The sequence below is a fragment of the Eleutherodactylus coqui genome, chromosome 12, assembly GCF_035609145.1.
Source record: "Eleutherodactylus coqui strain aEleCoq1 chromosome 12, aEleCoq1.hap1, whole genome shotgun sequence".
Lineage (NCBI taxonomy): Eukaryota > Metazoa > Chordata > Amphibia > Anura > Eleutherodactylidae > Eleutherodactylus > Eleutherodactylus coqui.
This window is the reverse complement of record NC_089848.1, coordinates 90,175,269-90,202,786: the sequence shown is the minus strand read 5'-3', so window position 1 is coordinate 90,202,786 and position 27,518 is coordinate 90,175,269. Positions and strand designations below refer to the sequence as shown.

Genomic DNA, 27,518 nt, shown 5'->3' with positions numbered 1-27,518 from the left:
TCGCCAGTGTGAAGTTAGCCTAAGGGCTTATCGATATGACCGTATATATGCGTCTAATTTAGCTGTATTAAAAACGCGGGTAAAGCTTGAGACTTGTTTATTGTTATTCTTCATTCACGCGATTTTCACTTGCGATGCGGGTAGCGTTAAAACATACGGTCATGTGAACAAAGCCTAGGGCGCATATAAAAAACTGCATCTCATTGATTTTAGTAAAGAAAAAAAATATGCGAAAGCCGCCTGAAAATATTTGTGTATTTTTTTAACATACACGCAGCAGCGCCCCGTGTAAATTGCGTTAAATACGCCAATTACATTTGGGAGTCGATCTTGTCAAAAGATCATTTATGCGTATATATACCCTGTATATGGGCGAACGTAAAAATGCATATGTTCGTGTTAACGAGCCCTAAAAGCTCTTTGATTTACATCAGGCCATCCAGACATGCATAATTTTTCGCGCATATGGGGGAAAAAACCAGCATGTCTTATTTTGGTGAGCATTATTAGATTATGGGGGGGGGGGGGGTAAAATATATATAAATATGCATGTTGTGTGCGTATGACAGCAAGGAGTCCTCTTGTCCATAAGGGGTTAAAGACCTCCGAATCCCGGATGGAACACAAGCCGGAAATAGAAAAGAATGAATGGGAGACGCGAGGGCAGGGCGGGGTTGTAGTAGATATCTCCGCCCCGCTCTCTTCTCCAGCCAATCATCTGCGAGCGGGTCATTTTCCCGCCAAACTATAAACCGCGCCAATTGAGTAGCGCGGGAGTTCTGTACACACTTCACCGGACTCTGCAGTGTCCGCATCACGCTGGGGAGCCGTCCGAGGAGCGAGAGACAATCCCGGGCAGCACAGACGCATCAACTCTCCTTACAGCAACCGCCATCATGTGGATCCAGGTGCGCACCATGGACGGCCGGGAGACTCATCGCATTGACTCCCTGTCTAAGCTGACCAAGGTGGAGGAGCTGCGGGAGCGGATCCAGGAGGTGTTCGGGGTGCAGCAGGACAGGCAGCGGCTCTTCTACCGGGGGAAGCAGATGGAGGACGGCCACACGCTCTTTGATTACAGCCTTGGGCTCAACGACATCGTGCAGCTGCTGGTCCGCCAGCTCCCCCCTCCTCCTGCCCCGGCGGCGGCCGCTGCTCCGGTGACGGCAGAAGAGCCCGACGACGCTCCCATGTCCGAGACCGAGCCGGAAGAGGAGCCGCCCGCCGAGCCCACCACCCTGGGACTGTACCGGGTGCAGGAGCTGGTGGACGCCCGGGACCTGCATATGGGCGCCTGGTTCGAGGCGGAGGTGGTGAATGTGACCCGGGGAGCCCCCGATGACGTCATCTACCATATAAAGTACGAGGACTATCCTGAGAACGGGGTGGTGCAGCTGACCGGGAGGGATGTGAGACCCCGGGCCAGGACCAAGCTGTCCTGGGAGGAGCTGCAGGCTGGACTGGTGGTCATGGTCAACTACAACCCGGATGAGCCCAAGGAGCGCGGCTACTGGTACGATGCGGAGATCCAGCGCAAGCGGGAGACCAGAACCATCAAAGAACTGTACGCTAAGGTGTTGTTGGGGGAAGTGGGTGACTCCTTGGATGACTGCAGGGTCAGATTTGTGGATGACATTTATAAGATTGAAGAGCCTGGCACCTCCGCCCAGTCTTCAGAGCCGCCCCCGAAACGCCAGAATGGACCAGAGTGTAAACACTGCAAGGATAACCCCAGGATCAAGTGCCGCATGTGCGCCTGCCACGTCTGTGGGGGCAAAGAGAGCCCCGGGGAGCAGCTGCTGTGTGATGAGTGTGACATGGCTTTTCATATGTACTGTCTTGACCCTCCACTCACTTCCCTTCCCCAAGATGATGAGGACTGGTACTGCCCTGAGTGTAGAAATGATGCCAGCGAGGTGGTGCTAGCTGGTGAAAAACTGAAGGAGAGCAAGAAAAAGGCCAAGATGGCATCTGCTAACTCGTCTTGCCAAAGAGACTGGGGTAAGGGCATGGCTTGTGTTGGGCGCTCCCGGGAATGCACAATTGTTCCATCCAACCACTATGGGAAGATACCAGGTGTGCCCGTTGGCACCATGTGGAAGTTCAGGGTGCAGGTCAGTGAGGCGGGAGTGCATCGGCCTCATGTGGCTGGCATCCACGGAAGAAGTCACGATGGCGCTTATTCTCTGGTGCTGGCGGGAGGTTATGAGGATGATGCGGACAATGGGACGGAGTTTACCTACACCGGCAGCGGAGGCAGAGACCTCTCGGGCAACAAGCGAACAGCTGAGCAGTCATGTGACCAGAAACTGACTAACACGAACCGAGCCCTGGCCCTCAACTGCAGCGCCCCCATCAACGACAAGCAAGGGGCTGTAGCCAAGGACTGGAAAGCAGGTAGGCCGGTTCGTGTTGTGCGCAATGCCAAGGGGCGGAAACACAGCAAATATGCCCCAGAGGACGGTAACCGATATGATGGCATTTACAAGGTGGTGAAGTACTGGCCAGAGAAGGGCAAGTCCGGCTTTCTTGTTTGGCGCTATCTATTAAAAAGAGATGACGACGAGCCGGCGCCGTGGACCAAGGAGGGCAAAGATCGTGTTAAGAAACTAGGCCTCACCATGCAATACCCCGAGGGGTACCTGGAAACTATGGCCAACAAGGAGAGAGAGAAAGAAAATGCTGGCGTGGAAGAAACGCCAAGCAAGGGCAAGAGAAAGAGGAACTCTGAGAACGCCAAAGCTCTGACGCCTTCTACTGGAACCCCAAAGAAAACTAAAGTAGAGCTCTTTAAACTGACGCCGGAGCAAAAAGAGTTGATCAAAAAGGACGAGCCGAATGCAAAAGTGTGGAGTGAAGTGATGTCCTATCTGAAAGAGGGGCCGAAATTCATCAGCAAAGTGGAGGAGACCTTCCTGTGTATCTGCTGCCAGGAGGTGGTGTACGAGCCCATCACCACCGAGTGTCTGCACAACATCTGCAAGAGCTGCCTGGACCGTTCCTTCAAGGCCTCGGTGTACAGCTGTCCGGCCTGCAGGCACGACCTGGGCAAGAACTACAACATGCGGGTCAACAAGCCTCTGCAGACCCTCCTCGGCCAGCTCTTCCCTGGCTACGAGTGTGGACGGTAGATCTGCCCAATGACTTCAGTCCAGGATACGGCCAAGCCATACAGCTTCTCTTCCGAGCGCCCAGTTGTCTATCCTGGGTGACACTATCAGCATAGTTGATCTTCTCCTTTGTCTGCCACTTCATCCCTCCTCCTTCTATCTCAGCCTTTGTCTTCTCTCGTTGCTCTGTAGTTCTATATATTCGTCTGCTCTCCATAGCGCTCTTCTATTCTCTCGCCTTTAGCGCCTGTGTTACTTTGCAGGTCCTATATTTTTCATCGCTTACAATTGCACTGATGACTCTTAAAAAGTTCTGTCTGCTAAAGGGTTAACTTTGCTGTTCACTTTGTCATGTCGTAGTGCTGTAGGTTTGTAATACGCTGGTATGCGGCAGCTTTTATGCTTGTTTATGGTTTTGACAGTCTATTATAAATGTAGTTTCAAGTTGATGCAAAACTATAACTCCCAACGTGTCCTGAATTGCATGCTGGGAGCTGTAGTTCTGCATCAGGTTGAAAACTTTTTTATAGCAGCGTCTCTAAACTGTCTTTTCTACTGTTGCTGAAACTACAACTCCCAGGATGCACTGACCACTGCATGTAGTCAAGGTTTTGCTGGGAGTTGCAGTGATAACAGCTGGATAGTCGCTGCTTGGAGAAAATGGCTTGTGGTGGTCTGCATGTTAACAAGCGCCCGAGAAGGTATTTAAAGGGGTTGTAATGTTGCCACTCCTGTCAACTGGTTGTTTCTGGTATTGCAGCTCACTATTTAATGAAAAGGGCCAGATCCGCAATATCGGTCATGAGCTGTTGACAAATAGTGGCGCTGTTGGTAGTGTCAAAGGAAGACGTAGGTCCATTCTTCTAGTGTCAGAAAGCCCCCTTTAAATGATGAAACCTCTTCTCCCTGTGGCATCAGTTCTGCTAGATTTCCCTTAAGAGTGTGGACTCTTGGTCTTTCAAAGTGGCCTATGGCTTATCCTAGCTCCACACATCATTGATGTACTCGTGTCTATGGCCACATGACTACTAGTGGCAGTGTGACATCTTTAAGGCCCTGACCTTTCTTATAGGAGCTGTATATGTGGCTTTTATAGTGCAACTCTGGTTGTTGCAAAGTTAGAGCACATCAAGTGACCCTCCGACGATGGCCAGGGACTGGAGTTGGTTATATTACCTGGTCCCGTACCTTTCCAATTCGCTGGTGATCTGTTGAGACCCTTCATTTTCCAACATGGCTACGGTGCTCCTCTGCAGGATGGACACTGTTCCTCCTTAGACAATGCATGCTACTTCCTGATAGGCTAGTGCTGCTCATGTGAGCACTGGCCAATGCTAACGTTTGATGTCTTGGACTACCTGATGCATACTGGGCACTTGTGTATATATATATTTTTTTTGGTCTTAAGAATCACCATGGCCATCTGGGACGGGTCAAAGGAACAGATGGATTGGCGGTAGCAGATGGATTGGCGGTAGCAAATAATATATCTCCCCACCTCAGTTCTGGAGAGATTTTGTCCCATGACGGGAGTGTTACTTTAAAAATGTTATCCAGGAAGCGCCGGCCGGGATACACTGGGGTCAGAGTGGAAGCACTGCTCCGACCATTGTGTAGTGGCTGGTGCTTGTAATTGCAGGCGCAGCTCCAATTGATTTCAATGAGAGCTGCACTTGCAACTATGAGCACTGGCCACTACACAGGGTTGGAGCAGTGCTTCCACTCTGACCCCAGTGTATCCCGGCGGGCCCTTCCTGGATGACCCTTTTAAGTTCACCTCTTGCGATCCTTGGATGTAAGGCTGTTTGTTTCACAATTGTAGAGTTGTATGTGATCTACCTCAAGCAAACAAGGGCTGTCTTACAAAGCACTGAGAGTCTATCTTTCTTTAGTTGAGGACCCAATAAGGACAGTGACTGTAAACAAGTGCGAGTTCAGATCAGCAACGATGGCACCTGAGTTTTGGGGTCTGAGTTCTAGATGATCATTAGTCACCATTATGACTGTTTAGGTTCAGAGATTAGGTGCAATTATCAGAAAATGATAGATGCTACACCTCCTCATGAACTTTCCATGTTCAGTTTTATTGTATATGTTGGTTTTATTATCTTTGCAGTTTTTTTTATAGGATGTGTCATATTATAAAGTTGTTTAAAGGAGGCGAATGGCAGCCGTGGCCTAAATTTGTTCTATATCACATTGTTGTAACTGGCCCAGAGTCTGTAGACTGCATCTTGGACTACCTAACTGTACATACGTAGGTGATGGATCCACTTTAAATGCACTTCTGCTAGTCCTGTTGCCTTTAAAAGGGTTGTCCCATTTCTAGCTGTCATGCAGCAGGAAGCGGACAGCTCCATACATTGCACGGTGGCTGGGGTTGATACTGCAGGCTTAGTGTACTATTTTTTTTAACATAGGCCAACCAATTGGTTGAAAAATTGCCCAAACTGACAATTTTGACTGATCGTTGTCCCATGTAAATGCAGGATCTGACGGTACTAAGTGACTAATCGATCATTGGTCACTTTGTTTCCGCTCGCTGGAAGCAACTAGTCAGTGAATACTTGCTCAGTGTAAATAGGCAGTCGTTCATCTTTGAGTGCCTGTTCACAGTGGTGTCAGAAAGAGTTCTGCAGCACTCCGCCTCCATCCAATGAACGATACTCCCGTGTGACGGCAGAGCACTGACAGTTGTCCTATTGAAGTAAATGGGTCTCGGCCTACAATTTCAACCCGGCCCACTGCGCAATGTACTTGGCTGTCTGCTTCCTGCAGCAAAAAGCTGAAGTGGAACAACCTCCATTAAAAAGTCTGCAACCTGTCCATCTCCAGCTGTGTAACTACAAGTCCCAAAAAGCCATAGCTGCATGCTGACGGTTGTCTCAACTGCATGGAACTAGACCAGCGGTCTTGAACATTGGGCTACCTAGCCGTCGGGCATGCTGGGTTTTGTAGTTGACCAGTTGGAGACACCTGGCTTAGACTAACTATTCAATGTTTCCCTATCTAGTCTTCCAGGCAAGTTTGTTAATTCTTACATAGTTGTATCTTTCTGTGTCTTGTGGTTTTTGTGTTCTAGAGCTCGGCTAAGTTTTATCCAATTTGGGCTTGTGATTTCTGTCCCAGGTGTTGTCCTTTTGTTCTCCTATTAATCCATGTCCGTTTGGAGACGTGACGTTCTGTGGAATGGTTTTTATACCTTTTACAATTTTGTAAAATTGTTCTTATTGAAGCAATAAAAAAAAAAAAATTTCAACTTTTCACAATTCCTAATATTGCATAGTTTTCGGCCCTTTGTGTATCTCCGCCGTAAGGGTTTGTTTACACCAACCGTTCGGACGAGCGAACAATGTCTGCCTGCGTTCAGGTAGATACATCGTTGGCTTGTTCAAACGAGCAATCGTTCAGTCGTTCACATTTTCTGTATAAGGCTGGATTCACGTGGATGAGCACGACTTTTTTAGACTTTAACGCGCCTGCAAGGTTTTTATTTTTGTGTTTTTATATATTTTTAAAAACTCCTTGGAATACTTCTGTGAAATTGCAATCCTCAGGTGCGAGATGGAAAGAATCGCAAGTGTTTCCCATTGATTGATTTTCCCATGCCATGCAATGTCTAACCCCATTAATGCTTTGGCCCTCTTCCCACCCCCCTTCCCCCTCGCCATTTTCGTTTTTTCCTTCCCTCTTTTAAAAAAATCCTAACTCCATTTATTTATCCATTGACATAGCTATATGAGGGTTTGTTTTTTGCGGGATGAGTCGTATTTTTGATTGATAGTATTTACTGTACCATTTAATGTACTGAAAAACGTAACAGAGAAGTTCTAAGTGCAGTAAAATGAAAGGGGGGGGGGGGGGGGAACGCCAAAAGCTAGAACATGCCGCAACTTTTATTTTTTGCTTGTGTGAACAGGTCCATTCAAAACAATGGAGCCCATCTTCATGCATCTCACAACGCATAAAACGCCTATGCGGTTTTCACCCGTGTGAATGAGACGGACTGAGCGATGAGTGAATTCGCCAGCGATTATTTCTATGTCTGCAGAAAATGAACAAAGTGGACGGTTTTCGTTGGCTGCTTTTACACGGAATGATTCTAATTATTCACTTTCGCTCCTTTGAACGATAATCGTTCTGTATAAGAAGGGCCTTAACACCGGCTTTACGAGAAGCATAAATATATGAACCCCATTCTTTTGAATGGTCATACACATGAGTGACGTTTTCCTGCATGGCACTGATGCAGGAAACAAATCGCAACATGTTCTATCTTTCTGCGGGCTCTCGCATCGCACCACCGCCCCATATGAAAGCAATAGGAGAAACTCCGCGATCCTCTGCCGTGCCGGAGGCTCCCTGCATCCTCAAAGTGGTGCGAGGCTGTTTTGCCATTAAAAACACCTTGCATCCATGGAGATTTCGCATGGACAGGGATGGGATTCGCACCCATATCACGCTCGCCCTGGCTGATGTGAACCTAAGTAGTGAATATTAGATTGCTGGAGGCCTCCCAATCACTGGTATTGGGGGTACAGAGTCCCTTGTTCTTCAACAGAAGTAGAAAACCCCTTAATGCTACGGGACGTACAGTTGTGTCCTGCAGGTTCGATGGTATGTATGTATGGAGGGAGATTGCGGGGTGATCCCACTCCATACAATGCGGATGCTGGCACCCTGCCGCAACAGCTTTGATAAACCGCGCTGCTCATTGGTGCGGTTAACCCTTTAAAGGCCGTGTGTATTCCAAAATAGTACCAACAGGACATCCCGCTCAAACTGAGCCCTCGCACAACTATGTCGACGGGGGGGAAAAAAAGTTATGACTGTCAGAAGATGGCAACCTAAAATCATTAAAAAAAATGAAATGTTATTAAAAAAATAAAAGCAGTGCAGCAAAATAAACTATATAAATTTGGTATCGTAGTAATTGTACTGACTCCTAGAATAAAACTATCATGTCATTTTTGTTGCAGTGTGTATGCCATACAAACAAAGATGGTGGAATTTCGGTTTGTTTTCCATTTCACTACACCTGGAATTTTTAGTACATTATATGGTACGTTAAATGGTACCATTGAAAAATACAACTCAGCCCACAAAAATCCTCAGACCTCTATGTCGATGGATAAATAAGAGTTATGTTGTTTTTTGGGGTTTTTTTTTTCAAGGGGGGGGGGGGGGGGGGGGATAAAAAATTGGGGGAGGGCTGCTGCATCTATAAGGCCTCATGTCCACGGGGAAAATCAGGCCCGCTACGGATTCTCCTGCCCCGCGGACATGAGCGCTTAAAAAAAGAATTAACTTACCCGCAGCGGACCGTGCAGGTCTTCTCTCCTTCACGGCCGGATCTTCTTTCTTCGGCCGGCGGATGTGCTCGGCCCGCCAGCTGCGTGCCACGCGCATGCGCCGGACACATCCGCCCGGCCGAAGAAAGAAGATCCGGCCGTGAAGGAGAGAAGAACCGCCCGGTCCGCTGCGGGTGAGTTATTCTTATTTTAGGTCTCCTGCGGATCCGGACGGTTTCCATAGGCTTCAATAGAAGCCTGCGGGAGACCCGCATGAAAATGGAGCATGTCCTTTTTTTTTTTTTCAATGCTCCATTTTTTAAATTCCCTTTTATTGACCATCCGTGGGTATTTATCTACCTGCGGGTGGTCAATGCATCCCTATGGGTTGCGGATCCGCATGCGGGTGATCCGCTGCTGATTTTGAATCCTATTTTGCCCGTGGACATGAGGCCTAAGGGATTAAAAAACAGTGGGCCATGGAAGTTTAGCCCGTCACCCCGCTCTTATGAAACCTACGCTGTGATTGGTTGCTATGGGCAACAAAGACAGACTTTCTTTCAGGCAGCATTCATAGGAGTGTGGCTGCCCCTGTACTATCCGCAGTACGACTAGGTTTACACCGCAGTTCATTCTGCACGCCGATGTTTACAACAGCGGTTCTGTCTCCGTTGCCGTAGATTTAAGTTTGCCTTATGTCTTGATGCCATTTTTGACAATCCAGACAGAATCCGAAGACTGAAGGGAAGAAAGGATGCATGCTCCCCACCTCTATATAAAAGAAGTACTGCAGTCCGCCTCCTGACAGGTGATGTTGCCCAGCAGGCCTGGTGACGTTTCGTAAAACTGCCAGCCTCTCACTGACTGCAATGATCCCGTGCGTAAAACATCCCACATGACCGCTGCCGCGATCCAAACGAAGCCCTGGAGCAGCGCGCCACAGGAGGTGAATATGATATAAAATGTCAGAAAACCCCTTTAGGGCGTGCTTACGTGGGGCGGAAATGTTGCAGAATGTCCAGAGCAAAAAATTCCTCAACATTTCTGCTTCTAAAACAGTCAAAATTTGTACAATTGGTGCGGATTTTGACTTTAAATCGACTTCATACCCACAGCTGACTTAAGTACGGGGCGAGGCGCTGCTGCTCAGGTGATGGCACTTCCAAATGACCTGAGCAGCGGCCCTTGGCTCATTAAAGGCCACTGGGTACCCAATAAAAGTGCTGACAGCCGAAGACTTCGCAGGTGAGCGCTGTATCTTCTGAAATCGGCTGTGAATTTTGACTGTGGAATTTCTGCTGCGGTCATTCTGCAGGATGTTTACGCAGGGCAAAAATTCTAAATCTAAAAACCATAGCTGCTGTGACGGAACACCCCATCATGTGGCCACACTGTAATGGCTCATGTCCACGGGGAAAATCAGGCCCGCTACTGATTCTACATGGAGAATCCGCAGCGGGTCCCTCCTGCGCCGCGGACATAAGGGCTGAAAATAAGAATAACTCACCTGCTACGGGCCGTGCGTGTCTTCCCTTCTGCGCGGCTGGATCTTCTTTCTTGGGCCTGGCAGATGTGCTCGGCACGCCGGCTGCGTGCTGCGCACATGGGCCGGACACATCCGCCGACCGCGAAGGAAGGAAGACATGCACGCCCGGAGCAGGTGAGTTTAAGGCCTCATGTCCACGGGGAAAATAAGAATTAAAATCCGCAGCATTTTTCCCGTACGCGGATCCGCGCCCCATTGGAATGCATTGACCACCCGCGGGTAGATAAATACCCGCGGATGGTAATTTAAAAATTTCTGGAGCATGAAATAAAATGGACATGCTCTATTTTAGTGTGGATCACGCGTGCGGGAGCTCATAGAGCACATAGCTCAATTGATCTCCTGCATGAAAAATAAAAGACAATTATAGTGCATCCGCAGCCCAAATCTGCGTTACAAATCTGCAGCGGATCTGATTTTCTCCGTGGACATGAGGCCAAATTCAGGCGCAGATCCTGACGGCTTTCATAGGCTTCAATAGAAGCCTGCGGGAGCCGTCCCCGTGCCTGAATGCAGCATGGTCCAGATTTTTTCCTGCACGCGGGACCTGCGCCTGCAGGGAAAAATGACATCCGCAGGTATTTAACTACCTGCGGGTGTCTAATGCATCCCTATGGGGCGCAGATCCGCGTGCAGGAAAAACGCTGCGGATATTAAATCAGAATTTGCCTGTGGACATGAGGCCTAAGGCCGCTTTCATGGGGCCTAAAAAATAGTGGAGATTTATGTTTTGTGAGATGCACGAATCTGGACCCCATTCTTTTGAATTGAGTCATATACATGAACATTTTTTTTTTTTCTCCCCGCATCGCAATGCAGGATAAAATTGCGGCATGTCCTATATCTTCACATTCTGTGGCACACCTCGCCCACGTGATGCGAGTTTTCTCATTGAAAAGAAGGGCAAACACTTGGCGATCTACCGACGTGGCTAAAAACCGTGCCTGAGGATCGCTGCTTTACTGAAGTGATGGGAGGCGTCTGACAGAAAAATGCCTTTGCATCCGCAAGTAAATTGCACATTTCGAGTGTGTAGAGTCATACAGACAGGCGCTGATCACTTATACGGGTCCATCCTGTGCGCTCGGACTCTGCATACTGGTCATGGTATCAGTCACATCAAATTACACGTCATCGTAAGAGACAAATATACACGTGGCCAAAGATGAATACAAACTCACAACATCTGATATAAAATCAATATGATCTGCTCGTTATTGCGAAATGAAGTCCTGGTGACTATTTGGGTCACAAGATGCAGACGTACCATGGAGGAACATCCGGTAAGCTTCCTTGTGGAACATTTTGTACTGATAGTCCCCAGGTAAAATTACACCACTTTTTTAATTTTTCCATTGACCAAACCATATGAGGGCTTTTTTTTTTTGTGAAACGAATGTTTTTGTCTTTTGGGGTTTTTTTGTGCACTGTATAAAGTACGGAAAAACTTCTAACAATTAAGTTGGCTAACGGCTGCTGCACACTGGTGACATCGCTGTGAGAAAATCGCGACTTTTATCCCACGATTTTTGAGCATCAGCGCTGCTTTTACTGCAAAAACATCGCTGCCACTTGCAATTTTTTTATTTTTTTTTTTGTGCCCTCCTTTTTTTACTTAATTAGCTCTCGATGTACTGTTTTTTTCTCGATGTACTGAATTGGGCATCTCCTTGCATATTGCACGCACATTTGCGCACTCCCCCATTGAAAGGGAAGTTGTTGCCAGAGGTGTTTTGGTAATGGGTCAATTACATGCAAAGACAATCTTTCAAGCGATTTGAAAGATTGACAGTTTTAGTGATCATTTTGCATAAAGTGCTAATAGGCACTAATGCCCATTAGCACTTTATTAGCTTCAGTTGCGTGCAAATGAGCCTCCTGGAGCTGCTTGCCGAACTCAGCAGGTGGTCTGAGCTCTGCAATCAGCTCCTTCTCGCATAGGCTGTCAGCTGAATACAATGTAATCAGCTGCTCCCGTGGAGAACACCTCATGCAATCTGTGTCATCTGCTCACCTTAAAATCCTCATTCAGCCGAAGGGTAAACGATGGTTGCATTTACATGCAACGATTATTGCTCATATGCCATTTCGTTGCATGTAAATGGGCCTTTACTCATCGCTATTCATTTGAAATGCATATGCGTTTGACTGAACTGATTTATTTAAATCTCAACTACTTTCCTTGTATTACGCTTTGTACTTTCTGTCTGCAGATCCAAGGTGAAAAACGGGCACTGCACATGCTACATATGCACAAACTTTATACCCTCTGGCAAACTTTTTTCAAATTTTTTTTTTTCCCAAGATACAAAAAAGAGTGTTTTGAAGTAGAACTTTGGGTGGATTTACAAACTGATGCTGCTTAGGCTTTATTCACACAAGCTTTCACGCTTGGCTGATATCCGCTGCCCATCTGATGTATTGGTTTACATTGCATCAGTTCAGATGGGTGTATTCCAGCGGTGTAAAATAGCGCTTCCTTCACTCTGTACCTGGCGTACTCTAGTGGGTGCAGCGCCACTGGTCAGGTGATGGCACTTACAAATAACCAGCAGTGCTGTGTTCACTAGAGGCCACTGGGTACCCAAAGAAGGAAGCGCCGACAGATGAAGACTTCGCAGGTGAGCGCTGTATCTTCTGCAATCGGGTGCGGACTTTGACGATGTTTTGGAAGTGGAATTTGCAGCAGGATTTCCGCTTCGGACATTCTGCAGCAGTTTCACTTCATGTAAACCCAACCTCAATTTAAACTACAGCAGCCGTGTTAGTACCGCTCTAACGCAGCACACAAATGTGATGGGTCTGCCATGTGCTCAGCTTTGCCTACAGCTGTTTATTTAACCCTTCACCATACCGTACTACTCGAAAGAAGAAGAGAAACCAGCGTTCATATAGTAGAAAAGCATTCAAACGTTGTTGGAGTATTCTATACGATTTCATATAGACACGATGATCACTTACACGTTCCATCCTGTGCTCCTGTACTCAGTATACTGGTCATAGCGCATGTGTAGAATAAATAAGTCTGTGGATCAGTCCCATCAAATCACATGACAAGTTATCACTTCATCGTAAGAGACAAATATACACGTGGCCAACGATGACTAAAATCATATCATCTGATATAAAAGCAATATGATCTGCTCATTAGTGCAAAATGAAGTCCTGGTGACTATTTGAGCCACAAGGTGCAGACGTACCAAGGAGAAACATCCAGTAAGATTCCTTGTTGAGCGTCTTGTACCAATAGTCCTTAGGTAGAACTTGACCACTTTAGGGTCAGGGATTTATCACTTTTATTTCTTTTTTCATTCCCACCTTCCAAGAGTCATAACTTTTTGCTCTTTCCATTAGCCTATAATGTTGGAGTAATTAGATCCGTGATGGCGAACCTATGACACGTGTAGCCATTTTCGCTGACACGCGGTCGCATACAGAGACTTATGGGGCCGCATGCTGAGAACTGAGAAGGATGTTTCTTCCTCGGCTCCTACACGGCCAGATGCAGTAGCCGAGAATAAAACATTGCTGTAGACACTCTGCGCTGGAGGGCTGGAGGCCAAAACAACAGAATTCTGGCACAGAGCGTCTAGTTCTGGGACTTCCAGTTAGGCCGCTGTTCCCTGGTCTGCCTAATGGACACAGGGAACCCACGATTAATGGCTGCTAAAGCATAAAAATCTTACACTTACCTTTTTTCCTGTTGCTGTTGTGCAGCGGGGTCCTCCACCAGCACGCTCTTCTTTCTCCGATGAGCCGCCCCTCTCCGGGAATGCGCGCATGCGCAGAAGAGAGGTGCCCTCTGTCAGGAGTCAGGACGAGTCACCTCTCCACTGCGCATGCGCAGCACTGGGGAGTTCAGCCAGGATGGACGGGCCGCCCACAGCAAGCACTGCTTGTAACGTGCTTGCTGTGGGCGGCCCGTCTGTTCACCTCGGAAGTGGTGGACGGAGCAGAGCAGGAAGCGGTCATTTTGACTGCTCCTGCTCTGTTCAAGAATCCACAGAAGAGGATGCTGGATGGAGGGGACATACCTGGCAATCGGTCCTGGCCAGGCAAGGTAAGTAAAAAAAATTTTTTTTTCATGTCAGAACCCCTTTAAAGAAACTCTCCTACGATGCTCACCAGTTCTATTTCACGATATGCAGAATAAAGATGCAATTAAGAGAATATCTGAGTTACCAACAGGAAATTTGGAGTACCTGGAACCGATTACCGGACACTTTTAGCACCCTGAAAAATATGGCAATGGCTTTACTCACAATTTTTCCCTCTACGTACTTTTGTGAGACCTTATTCTCAGCGTTAAATAATATCAAAACCAACAGATTGACAGATGAAGTTAGTAGCGCTTGCTTGGGCTTGAAGTGTACAAAATATCAACCTTCAATTGCAGATTTAGGCCTCATGTCCACAGGGAAAATCAGATCCGCTGCGGATTTGTAACGCGGATTTGGGCTGCGGATGCACTGCAATTGTCTTTTATTTTTCATGCGGGAGATCAATTGAGCTATGTGCTCTATGAGCTCCCGCATGCGTGATCCGCACCAAAATGGAGCATGTGCATTTTTTTTCATGCTCCAGAAATTTTTTAATTACCATCCAATGCATTCCTATGGGGCGCGGAGCTGCGTGCGGGAAAAACGCTGCGGATTTTAATTCTTATTTTCCCTGTGGACATGAGGCCTTAGCCATTGAAATTCAGCAACAAAAAAAGTCACAAATAGGCAGGTTAGGTAAAGAATCCCCCCTCCCCTCACTTATCTCAGGTCACGGCATCCCACACAAGTTAAAATTTAATATTTAACTGTTAAATAATATCAAGACTAACAACAGAAGCCGACTGACGGATGAACAAAGAAGTCACTAAGCAGGTAAGTAAAATAATTAGTTTGGGGTTTATTAAATACAGTCAGTTATATATTACAATTATACTTTTTTGTTATTTAAACTATAAATATTGCCAATTTATGGGGGTTTTTTTCTCGAAGTGACACACCACATGAGTTATGCCCGGTTTTTAGCGAATTTTGACACACCAAGCATGTACTACCTTTGACATCCACCTACAAAGTTACTTACATCACCAAGGGCTGCTACAAGTATCATCTGTCTGGACATCAGCTGGGGAAGCGTCAACAAACACAGAGAACCCCTGAGACATTCACAACACCCATCTCCTGCCATGGGTACAGAGCTTCTAACTCAATTGGGGCTCCCGAGCTTATTTTACACTCATAACCAGTGTGTACATATCAAAGCTGACATGTTTACCAAGACTCTCGCACCTGGTAGTGGCCAATTACCAGTTTTGTGGGAGTCAAGATCACAAGACTTAAGCCTCAGACAAGAATAGCACTATGCCCGGATACTTTCAAGATCCCATGAAATCCCATTGTGTATGTTAATGTACACAAACCAGACTTCAGTGGGTTCTGGGCTGCTATGCTAGTTCATTTGCACCCTCCGATCATGCTTTACTGGGTGCCAATGGGATGCTGGAAGTTTTCCCCCTCCCGCTGACTGTATATGTGGTCAGCTTTGACCGTGGTATCTAAATGGTTAACTGACACAATCAGAGCTAACTCTGATTGTATCAGTTACCCGCAACTGTCAGCTAATAGAAACAGCTGATAGCCGCTGAGTATGGAGCGGACTCTGCTCCCGAGTGTGGTCCTGAAGTGGTTAAAGATTAACTGCACTTTTTAATGTATAGAATCAATAAACCATTCTAAGAATTTTTGCAATGTGCTTTATTAGCCTATTCTCTCCATTTTTTAGTAGGCTGTAAGCCTGTATGGTGCACCACACGTATCTATTGGCCTGACTCCTTTTCATTTATCATTAATGTATTACTTATCTATGTGCATCTTTTGTGCTAGGTAGCCGCTCTCCTCTTCGAAGATAGGTGTGTGAGTGGTTACTTATCAGTGTTTTGCACCTTAAGGCCCATTTACACGGAACGATGATCGCTGAAAATTCGCTCAAACTATAGTTTGAGTGACAGTTTTGACTGATCATCTTTGCATAACTCCAAGTAGCTAATTAGCTACTAAAGAGTTAATGCAAGCGGAGCGGGATACTGCGCGATGGCTCTGAGAACAATGTAGCTGTTTTGAATATGCAAACGGCTGCTTTGTTCTCTGCGATTTCAGCTGGTGTCCCGTTGAGCACTGCCAGCGGGATACCAACTGAAAGAATACTATCAGCACAGGCTGCTAAGATATCAGCAGGCAGCGCTGATAAGGCTTGCTAGAAATGAGCAATAAACGAACAGTGCACAAAAAGTGCGCGATGGCTGTGCGTTTAGACGCAATGGTTATCGCTCAAAAGATGGCTTTTGAGCGAATTTTGAGCGATAATCATTGTGTCCAAATGGGCCTTTAGCAATGCTCCTTCATTTGGCGCTTTGGCTGTCTGCATGTTTGTTTTAATCAATATCTATCAGTATCTTTTGCAACAGGCGGGTTGGCTTTGAGGGCATTAGTATAGTATGTCTCCACCGGAAGTATGGGCTGGCCAGGCTCAACTACAGGTAATGCCCAGGTCACACCCCAAGCTGGCAAGAGCTCACGATTAGCGGAGACATACTACATTACTACCGCTCAATACTAGTAGGTGGCTTCCAGCCCTCCTCCTTATTCCAACTGGTGCTGGAGTCCTAGCCCTCTATTCCAGCACCAGTTGGGAGGAGTGTCCAGAGGGAGTTTCCTGGCTGCACTAATACCAGAGCTGAGTGTCACCCCTGCGCATCCCACCCGGTGCCGGAGTGTCAACCCTCCAGGCTTGCACCGGTCGGTTGGGAGGAGTGTCCAGGAGCTTCCTGGCTGTAGTAATGCCAGAGCTAAGTGTCAGCCCGGTGCTGGAGTGTCAGTCCTCCGGTCCAGCACGGGAGGAGTATCCGGGAGCTGGGAGCCGCCTACTAGTACTGAGCGGTACTAGTGTAGTATATCTCCGCTGATCTGTAGCTTTTGCCAGCTTGGCGCATGACCTGGGCGTTACCTGTAGTCCAGCAACCCATACTTTCAGTGGAGACATTCTACACTAAAACCGGCTTTGGGTGTTGTGGGAGCCCAGGGTATCAGTGCCACTGTGGATTACTCTTGGTTGCGATTCAGCCTGCTTAACTTCAATCTGTGGGCTTTGGATTGGATCTGCACGGCATGGTACATGTTTGGCCTCGCACCCTTTATATGCTTAAGGCCTCTTTTACACGGGCTACAAAACACATGTATGTGAAGCCCATGGTTTCCAATGGGCTCTTTCACATGAGAGATGTTTTGTAGCTTGAAAGAACTCATTGGAAGCCATGAGCTTCACATACATGCGTTTTGTAACCCGTGTGAAACAGGCCTTATCTGTATGCAGGTGTAGCACGAGGTAGCCACCTCCCTCTTTGTAGGTCATGTGAGCATTTGTTCATTAGTACTTTGCATCTGTTATAAGCTCCATGTAGCACTTGGGCTTTCTGTATATATTAGAAGGTGATGTATGTGTCTTCCCATCTGTGTCCTACTAGTATTTTGGTAAGTAAACATGGCCATTCTTTTCTGTGATTTTGTAATTCTTTCCCTTTTCCTGTGATTTTTATATTGCAACTTTCGATCATGCTGTACTGGGTGCGGATGGGACGCTGGAAGGGGTAAGCCCCTTTTGCTAACTGTTTATGTGGTCAGCTTTGACCGTGGTATCTTAACAGTTAACTGCTGCAAACAGAGCTAACTCTGATTGTGGCAGTTATCGTCAACTTCAGCTATTAGAAACGGTTGATAGCCACTGGGTATGGAGCGGACTCTGCTCCTGAGTGTGGTCTTGAAGTGGTTAAAGAGTAACTGCACTTTTATATGTATATACAAACTCCTCCAGTTATGCAACTAGGCGAAGAGAGGGTTGGGAAGTTCATTCCAGCTGTGCCTGCATTGTTCCTTCTAGTGCTGCTGCAGACACAACCATTCTGTTCACATATACCAGTTTATTAAGAAATGTCTCCATTATATTTAATTTATTTTTGGTCATTGTGCAACGCCCCGCTTGAGACGCCAAGTTATGTAACACCCAAAAAATGCATTGGTGTTACTGTAGGGAATGGCTCGCTACCCACGCATACGGCTGGAGTTGGGAGGGTGTAGTGCATGGACCTGTCACGGTGGCACTTACCAACTCCAGGTCCAGGAGGGAGTTACCACAGCAGAGGATAGGGCCAGTAGTCCTCAGGATGAAGGGAGTATTAGTTGTCAAGTTTGTGACACCACCGTTCCACACAAAAACACCAGAAACCTAACACATCGGAAGCAAACTGAAGCCTTTCCGTTAGCTTTTTTTTTTTTTTAAAAAAAAACCCTATTGAAATCAATGGGGGAAAAAACAGATCTTTTTTTTTCTACTTGATTTCAGCTTCTCTCCTCCAAAAATGGAGCAAAGAGACAAAACCCCTAAAATGAACCCTAACGCAGGTGTGAGAGCAGCCTAATGTACAGTTATAAGCATGACATAAGTTCACCATGTGGCAGATGTGTGATAACAAGGAACTTACATAAGTGGCTTGAAAATATGGGAAATTGGATGTAATTTTTGACGAAGTCCCTTATTTCTTTTATGTCCACCAATGATGGACATATTCCAGCAGTAATCACCAAGCATTTTAATTGCACGTATGTCCTTGTGAAATCTTTCTCCATGCTAATCTGGAAGTCCTGGTAGACAATTTTGATAGAGGCCCATATAATGACCAATATAAAAAAGTGGTACAATATTGAATACCTTACTCTCTTATGTCTAGAATTTCATTATGTTGCCTGACAGTTAACTTTGGTGCCGTATTTGGATTCAGCACCCTGAATATATGTAAGAACCCTGTGTGTGTGTGTGTGTGTGTATATATATATATATATGTGTGTGTATGTATATAGCGCTGGATTATCACTTTTCCTCAAGGTTCCTTGACCTTGAAAGCCACGAGTTATCTGAGCACCTAGTCACATGTGACATGACTATATAGAAAAATGTTTTGCATTCGGTTAGCATTCAGTACTTTACATAACAGTTGACTTCTCGTGCTTTGCAATCCACTTCAGCATAGGGAAAGACTCCACCTTTAAAAACTGAAGATTTCTTATCCTTTGAGGTGGATTCTCTCACTTTCTCTCACACCCTGGATTCAGGAAACTCAAACAAGTGGTAAGTGATAATTATCATTTCTCTACAGGGAATATATAGCTTGGTGTATTACAGAATACAGAATAGCAGTCTTCACTGTATGATAGTTTTATAAACTATGCATGATTGGCCAATGATGCATCCTGCACCTTCCCTCCACCACTCTTTCACAGCGTTTTAGTACCAGCTGTGCAATACAACAGCAAGGGCGATTCTTAACAATGCCAAATGTGCCAATAGTGAACTAAAGTGGTGGTTGGTTGGTGTACTGCGCAGTACACATCACACGACGGTATGCATTCTTACGCTTGGCCAATTAAGGCTAAAAAAAAAAATCGCATGAATGAAGAATAGCTAAGATCAAGTCGCGAGCTTTAGCCGCATTTTCTTGTCCATTCACATGGGTGGCTGTGGCATGTCGGCGAAATAATACGCTGCAGCGTGGAAATCTCTTGGTTGACAGAAATCCTTGGAATGACTATTAATGCTTAAATAAAGCCAGCTGTCTTCGTTTCCCAGCTTTGGATGCAGCTAAACTTCCTCCCTCCCTTTTTTTCAGCTCCCATAGAAGCCTATGGGAGCCTCCAGTGTATCTAGGCAAAAGATAGGGCAAGACCTATCTTTTGATGCTGCATATAAAATCGGTTGCCGATGTGCTATTTTTGCGGTTGTGATTTTTTTTTTTAAGTTGCCAAAAAATTGCTCCTCTTAATGAATACATTGGATGATTGTAATTTTTGGACGCAGCTACGATAGCTGCATATATACGGATGTGTCAATAAGGCTTTAAGATAATTGTTACACTTGTCATTCATGGGTTAATACAACTTTAAAGCTCCATTTATACGTGAAGACTGTTTGGCAAATGATGCCCTACACTCGTCCCCGCATGTACTCACTCCCGTACTGTTTCACAGGATTGAGTATCGTTGGTTCGCAGCAGGGCAGTTGTTGGAGATTTCACTCCTCGCTCTCCCCCGCCCCTCTCTATTCACTTAATACAGCGGCCGTTCAGTACTGAATGTCTTCTGTTTACACTGAATGATCATCTTTTAGGATTTTAAGCTGCATAAAGTCCTGAACGATGATCGTTCAGTTCAAACAGCAGCCATTCAGTACTGAACGGCCGCTATATTAAGTGAACTGAGAGGGGCAGGGGGGAAAGAGAGGTGAAATCTCCTCCGGCCATCCCAGCCACCTGCTCGCCGCTCTGTCAGAGAGCCAGCAATACTCACTCCTGTGCAGCAGCACGGGAGCGACGACACACAGGGACAAGTGTCGGGCATTGTTTGCCCGACATTCGTCCTGTGTAAATGTGGCTTTAGTCTGAAACTTTTAAAGCAGCAGAGACCTGACTGAGCTATTCTTGGTAGTGTGTGGAAGGGGAGTTTAGATGTTCCCCAGTGACCATATTTGGTCATTTTGTCGCATTCCTTTACTAGGATGGTGTGGGCAATGAGTCAAATAATTATTCATGATTTGTAAAGTTTAGGAAGGTGGTCCGCCGTGATAGGCCACTCTTTGTCTGCTCGCACTATAGATAAAGTTAAAACTGGGCTAGGTTCTTTGGAAAAAGCTCATCCGTGACTTCACAAATTTCATGTCTCTTCTTTTTTCTCCGGTGATCATTGTTAATTAATTTGGACACATGAGAGAACTTCGATCACGGTAACCTTAATGCTGAATCTAAATTTAAAGGGTTACTCCAACACGCAGAAATTAATGTTCGTGCCACCAAAACAACTCCATTCAAATGTAAAAAATTCTGCAACACATCTGCCATGTTTGAATTCCCCCTTACTTGTGTACTATATGACAATGCAATTTGCATGATGTATTTGGGCACTACATTGGCACTATGATTTGGTCCCTGTGTATAAATTATCATTTAGTTTAGGTTGTGCGGCTGATGTGTTCTGGGAACTCAGCTATTGTGAAAAAATTTCTAATTGATAGGCATTACGATGAAGTTAGGAGATAAAGAACAGGAAAAATTAAGAGCAAGCCTGTGGAGCAGGCTAACTGTTTTTATGGTTATGTGTTGCACCCAGAGAAACAGTCAAACCTTGTATCGGGTCAAACTTTGCTAGAAGCTCCGTTTGTGAACCTGAATGTCAGGCAGTTTCTCTTGGCTGAACCTACTAGTAGAAGAAGAGAAGGAATAAGAGCAAAAGGATGAGGTGGAAGGAAAAGAAGAAGAAAACTTTTTGCACTTCCTCCTCTTCTTCTCCTTCTGTCTTCTCACTTCTTTCTTCTGTTATTCAGAGCTTTTATGGCTCTTAGGCAGTGTTATACAGCAGCTTTAGGGGAGCGGAAGTTCAGTTTAAACTGATTTGGACCAAATCAAACTTTTTCCCCAAATTCATTGAACCGCCTGAACAGAACTTTTGAAACGTTTGGTCATCACTAGATCCAGAATATATATGGACCTCAGTTACAAGCCACCTAAGATTACGCCCATGGGATTTCAGTGTTATGTGTATCAAATCCTACTGGCATCTATGATAAGGAAACAGTCATCATGGAAGTATATATTTTTTTAATGAACACTAAATATAGGTTTATTAGTGTTTTGTACACAACCGCTACCTTGGTTAGACTTGCACTAAGTAATGTTTGTCATGTATCATATTGCTTCTGTATATCAGTTATCACTCATATACAAAATGTTTAGGTTGAGTTCCCATGGGACGGAAATCCCGCGGAAATCTAGCGGCTTAGCCGCACCGAAAGGCCACGAGATTTCCGCGGGAGAGCCGCAACTTCAAAACCTGCGTCATTTCGCCGCACATTTTGGAGTGGTTCAGCCACCGACATTCCGTTGCGGCTTTCTCTCCCTATAGAAAGGAGTGAGGCAGCAACGGGAAAAAAAAAGAATTGACATGCTGTGGCTGTCAATGCCACTCCACATCGCCGGTTCCGCCCGGCTTTATCACGACGGAATGGCCGCCCCTTATGGACGAGATTTTAGCAAAATCTCGTCCACATGGCTGGCTAGTCCCAGGATTAGGTGGCTCGGGCGGATGTGCCACACGGAAATTCCAGCCTTAATGTTTTTACTGTTAGATTTTGATCTACAAATTCTTCTAGGTGATTCTTGAAGGAAGAAAGCAGGTGATATGGAAAACCTTTCTGTAAAAGGAGCAAAGATTGCATCTGAGACTGACCTTTTGGAACAGGGCTTGATTATGTGTTTGGAGGATCCATATGACAAACACTATAACCCTCAGGTAGGTTATCCTAATGTGGGACCATGTTTTTTGAAGGGGATTCTTCCTATACTGTAGACTAGGACCATGCTGCTCAGAAAAAGTGGCACAACTAACGACTTATCCTTCTCTATTGGAATACAATCAGTCTATCCCAGTTTGTATATTTAAGGGGGAGTCAAAAGGCTGCCATGGGGTGAGCCAACTCGACATCGTCTCTCATGGCCTTGTCCATGTAGTCATGCTGTCTGATACATAAGGATTTTTACTTTTTAGGGGTTTATCAATGTTGGAATCACTGAAAACAAGGTCTGTTTTGATTTGCTAAAAGAAAGGGTGAGTAACCATTAGAATGCAAGTTTGATTGATGCTATTAAACTTTACGGGTTGGACATAAAGCTGTTTTTATATGCATACAGACATAGATCGGACATGTTTTCTTGGAAATTATTACAGTCCACTTACAGTATATAGTCTGATCCTGCCCGCCATTTTTGTAATAATTGCTTCCAATCATCATCACAGCACTATTTTCCCACCCAGGAAACATAAAAAGGCAGAGAATACGGTTGTAATAGTGCCTTTGGAGAGAGAAGGGCCAAATCCTGGAATCCCATTTGTGACATGAAGACCATAACCTGTGTTGGTGATGGGGACAATGGATCAGGGGCTTCAAAAAGGTCATAGTAGATGTTTCCCTTCATGGTGGCCGAATATAGTGACACTGCCTAAAACAGTTCCACACTGGTTAAAAGTGTGTGGGGTGATGGTGAGGTGCACTGGGGCTGGTCTCTGCTCCCTGGGTGTAGATGGTATAGTGTACTGTGTTCGCCCATTTAAAGTCCAGAGAGTCAGGAAAGTTAAAACTCACATGTATTTGAAACCAAAGCATAGTGGCACAACATCCATAGATGAAGGCACATTCCTTGAAAATCGGCAGTTTCAATACTAGTGGTGGCTTTGATCCCTCTTAAGATGTTTTTGTGCTCCATACTGCACTACTGTGATGTCCTTAAGGCACTGGAGTCACCCAAACCCCAGTACTGCACAAATGTGAGGTGTTTACGACACATGAGTCCGTAGCTTTCTGTAAGACGCCAATCCTGTAGACTAAATGTAGTAATCCAGGTATCAAGAAAGCAAGCCTGTCATCTACTCAATAGTAGGCCTCCAAATGTGTTTCTCCTAGGCTGGACATAAAGCAGGTTGTTTTTTTTTTAGCTAATTCCACCTTTAACCAGCAAGTTCTCGCAATCTAGAATAAGCTAGGTGCATGTCTGAACTTTAACTCTACTCTCTAGCCTAGATCTGATTGGCCATGGTGTGTGTAACTACAATCTGGGCTATTTAACCATTTGTGTGCTCTACTCCATCTAAGCCGTCACTTGTAAGATATAGTGGGCAAAGATCTAGTGGGCAAAAAAAATTTAGAGGCATACATGTACGTTATAAACACTTCAAAAGCATAAAAGCATATAACAAGACTTTAGAAAAGTATAAAGTATTCTTCTTGTGGTGCATGAGTCTCACTATGGGATACTACACCTATGCCAGATTCTCCTCTCCAGAGCTAACAAGGGAGTAAAGAATTAGCCTGATGGACATTCAGTGCATGCTTACATGTAGCAGAAATGCTGCAGCATTTCCGCAAACGGCAGAGTCGACATCCACACCATCGGTGCATATTTTGACTCAAAATTAGCTGCACTTCTTCAGGTTTCAGAAGATACCATATTCCCTCTGACCTCCCAAGTCTTTGTGCTCTCGGTACTTCCTTCACTGGCCACCCGGCGGGCCCTAGTGAGTGCAGCTCCACTGGTCAGATGTTGCAGATCTGACCATTGCCGCTGCACTAGATAGACACCACTGGGTACCCAGTGAAGGAAGTGCCGAGAGCGTGAAGACCTCGGAGGTGAGAGGGAGCATGGTATCTTTCACAACATTTCTGCTACGTATAAACATACCCTCAAGAGGAAATCATCAGACCCATTACTGCTAAATCTCCTAAATCTTTGGTTATGATGGGTATATTTGATTCACGCTGTGGAGGGCTAGTATAGCAATGTTGTACTATGTTTGCCATCTATTTAAAGGGGAAGTCTAACTTGGAGAAAACTTTTTAAAATGCCCTTATTATCAGTTCTGAGTTATCAGAGGAGGCACATGCAGGACACTCGTCTACTGTATTGGTTACAGAGAGCACCACTCTTTGTGGAGGACCCGGCATGTCTATGAATTACATACACACTCCTTTGATTTCAATGGCCACTATGTAATGCTTCATTTCTCCTGTGGAGGTACTGCAGGGTACACTTGGTGCTGAGTTTTCCCTACATCTAATGAAAAGTAGCAATAGAACATCAGCTTATCATTGAAGGACCCTTCTAACAAAAAGGTACTGTCCAATGTCGACAACGGCTTTTAACCATTGTTTTTATGTTAGTTTTGACCAGTTGACCAACTTGGAAATACCTTTTTGAAATATTCTCTCCCAATTATGACCCCATCGAAATGGGAATTGCAAAGTTTAATATAGTACTCAGCTACCAAATGCTACATTCAATGAGATTTGGTGATATTGGCATATAGGAGCACATTTATCTAAAACCAGAGAAATCTAAGGGCAGTAGATATGCACTAAAATTTTAACCAGATTCTGGCGGAAATTATAGTTAATAATCCCCACCAAGCCCCACCCACTTTTACAGTGAAAGTGTGACGTGTACAAACATTTGTCACTTTTTAATACCAGAATTCTGGCTTAAAGTCCTTTCTGACTTTGCCCCCATAAGGCTGATATGTAATGGTTCACCCCATGAATTCGCTATTTCATACTATAGCACCTAATACAAGACTGTGCTAGTAACTGTCTTGCCTTATTTTGATGTCTTAGCTTATGAGGCCTGATATGAACTACATAGAGCCATCGCTGTTGGGATATAATAACCCAGCGGGCATCACAAGGTAAGATAACCGGAGCACTACAGATTACTATAAATCACCAGATAATAGATTTTCTTGTCTGTTTTTCCTGAGTTTTCTTACTCCTTTACCAAGCAACAATGACTAATAGCAGCTATTAGAGTGCCCATTTTTATACAGGCCATATATAGCATTGCTATGTTGTATGAAGTTGTATCTTCGTTATTCAAACAGTCTGTGGAAAAGTCAGGATCATACTCATGAACTGGTTTAGCGGAGCTATAGGACCCATAACGAGAACTTCCATGGCGGACTTGTGGAAAGACACAGAAGTGTGAATTTAAATGGTCAATAGAGTAAAATGTATTATTATTTTGCATTTCTAACTTCTAGAATGGTTCTTTAACTGTGTATTGCAGCCTCCGAGAAGAAGCAGCACGATTTCTTACAGACTATTGTCATTCTCCAGTCCCACTGAATCCAAATAATGTAAGATATTTTTCCCCCTTACCCTATATTCGTGTTTCGCAACTGGGACTTCCACAGAACCTAGCTAGGGGTTCTGAGACGACTGATTTAACCTCCATTTATTTATTGCTTTTGATACTCATAGGGAATTAAGTACTTTAACGGGAAGCACTCCAGGTGATAGCACAGGAGATATGATGCCACAAGCCAATACCAGCTTAGAGGTACTACAGAATCCTCTTTAGGTTGCAGCTCTGTGCAGGACTAGTTCAGCCTTAGCACCAGGCTCAAGTTGGATACCACCCTGTGTGGTACCTTCAGCTGGTGCTCCTCCGTAAATGGTATACTATCATATCGTAGAACTAATTAGACAATATAGTAGCTAATTACAAGTATACAATATTCTACCTAATATCAATGCCAGATATTGGCCATATATCACCTTCATACAGTTGCTTAAAGGGCTTTTGTCATTAGGACGAAACCTCGTACCCCAGCTGGGCCCTGCTGAAAACAAAAAAATGAGGGTATACTCAACTTCTCCTGGAGTCCCGGGATGCACCTGACTTTTGTGGCAGGTATTCAGCGTTGACTTCTGGGTACTTGGATGGCGGAAGCACGTGACCACTGCAACCAATCGGAGGCTACAGCATCACTATCTGTGCTCCTGTCATCAGTGCTCATATCCTGGGTGGCCTTTGATTGGCTGCAGCAGTCATGTGCTTCTGCCGTCCGACTACCCAGAAGTTACCGAAAAATACCGGAGGCAACTATCAGCTGTATCTGGGGACTCCAGGGAGGAGGTGGGTATATCCTTGTTTTTTACTTTAGGCAGGGCCCAACTAGGGGACAGGGTTTTGTCCTAATGACAAAACCCCTTTAAATAAGAATGTTCTGCAGTGCCAACCAAGGACCAATATACACTGCAAAACGTATATCCTCTACTGTGCCTAAGTAGCAGTGCCATACAATGCCTAGGTAAATACCACCGTACAGCGCTCAAATAATACCAACATACACTGGTCAGATAATAGCGCTATACAAAAATATGATCAAATAATGATGCTCTACAATGAGCATTAAGATTGGTGCTGACAGATTTCATGTGTCAAGTAGTCTGTGGTTTCCTTTTACGGAGTGGCAATTGATGTGCCCTGTTCAAGCACACAGATCGCACACCCTTAACCCTTTCCAATCCAATTTATATCCTAGTTTTCCTAGGGGGCTTACTCTTTTTCTACCGTTATACAACGGCGCTATCTGCTGGCTAAAGTCAGTACTGCATAAGGTGACATGTTGGATAGGCTCCGACAGCAGAGAGGCTGGCAATATACAGTAAGAGAACCCCGACAGACGTTTTACAACATCAGAGCTGTACAGCCCTAAATCATAATGTCTTTAGACGTCAGACAGTGGGTTGGAAAGGGTTAAAGGGGTATTCCCAACTCAGACATTTATGCTATATCCACAGGATATGCCCTAATAAATATTTGATAGAGGCTGATCCCTCTATCGTTCTATCACTTTCTTATTATCCGGCCTCTAAGAGCCCCACCAATCTTGAGAACGAAGGAGCCGCACTTGTCCCTGCCCAGCAGCGCTCCTATCCATGGCCATGTTCAAGTGAGTGATGCCAAGCTGCAGATCCCTACAAGTGATTATATCTGGAAGCAAAAACTTAGAAGGAGACTTCCTACTAAAGCAAGATCATAAAGTAATAGCATATGCTAATAACATGTCTTCACTTTTTAAGATGGGAATAACCTTTAAATATTAAGCAACATATATTTGGCTTTATTATATTTAGTTCTAGTGA

General features: G+C 45.2%; 1 protein-coding gene across 1 annotated transcript; it reads left to right on the top strand.

Moving 5' to 3' along the window:
* The first annotated feature begins 751 nt into the window (after positions 1-751).
* LOC136587211 (E3 ubiquitin-protein ligase UHRF1-like) lies at positions 752-6,360 on the top strand. Its single transcript, XM_066585762.1, has one exon. It carries the CDS (start codon positions 897-899, stop codon positions 3,129-3,131), a length of 2,235 nt encoding a protein of 744 aa, XP_066441859.1. The 5' UTR covers positions 752-896; the 3' UTR covers positions 3,132-6,360.
* Positions 6,361-27,518: the final 21,158 nt, after the last annotated feature.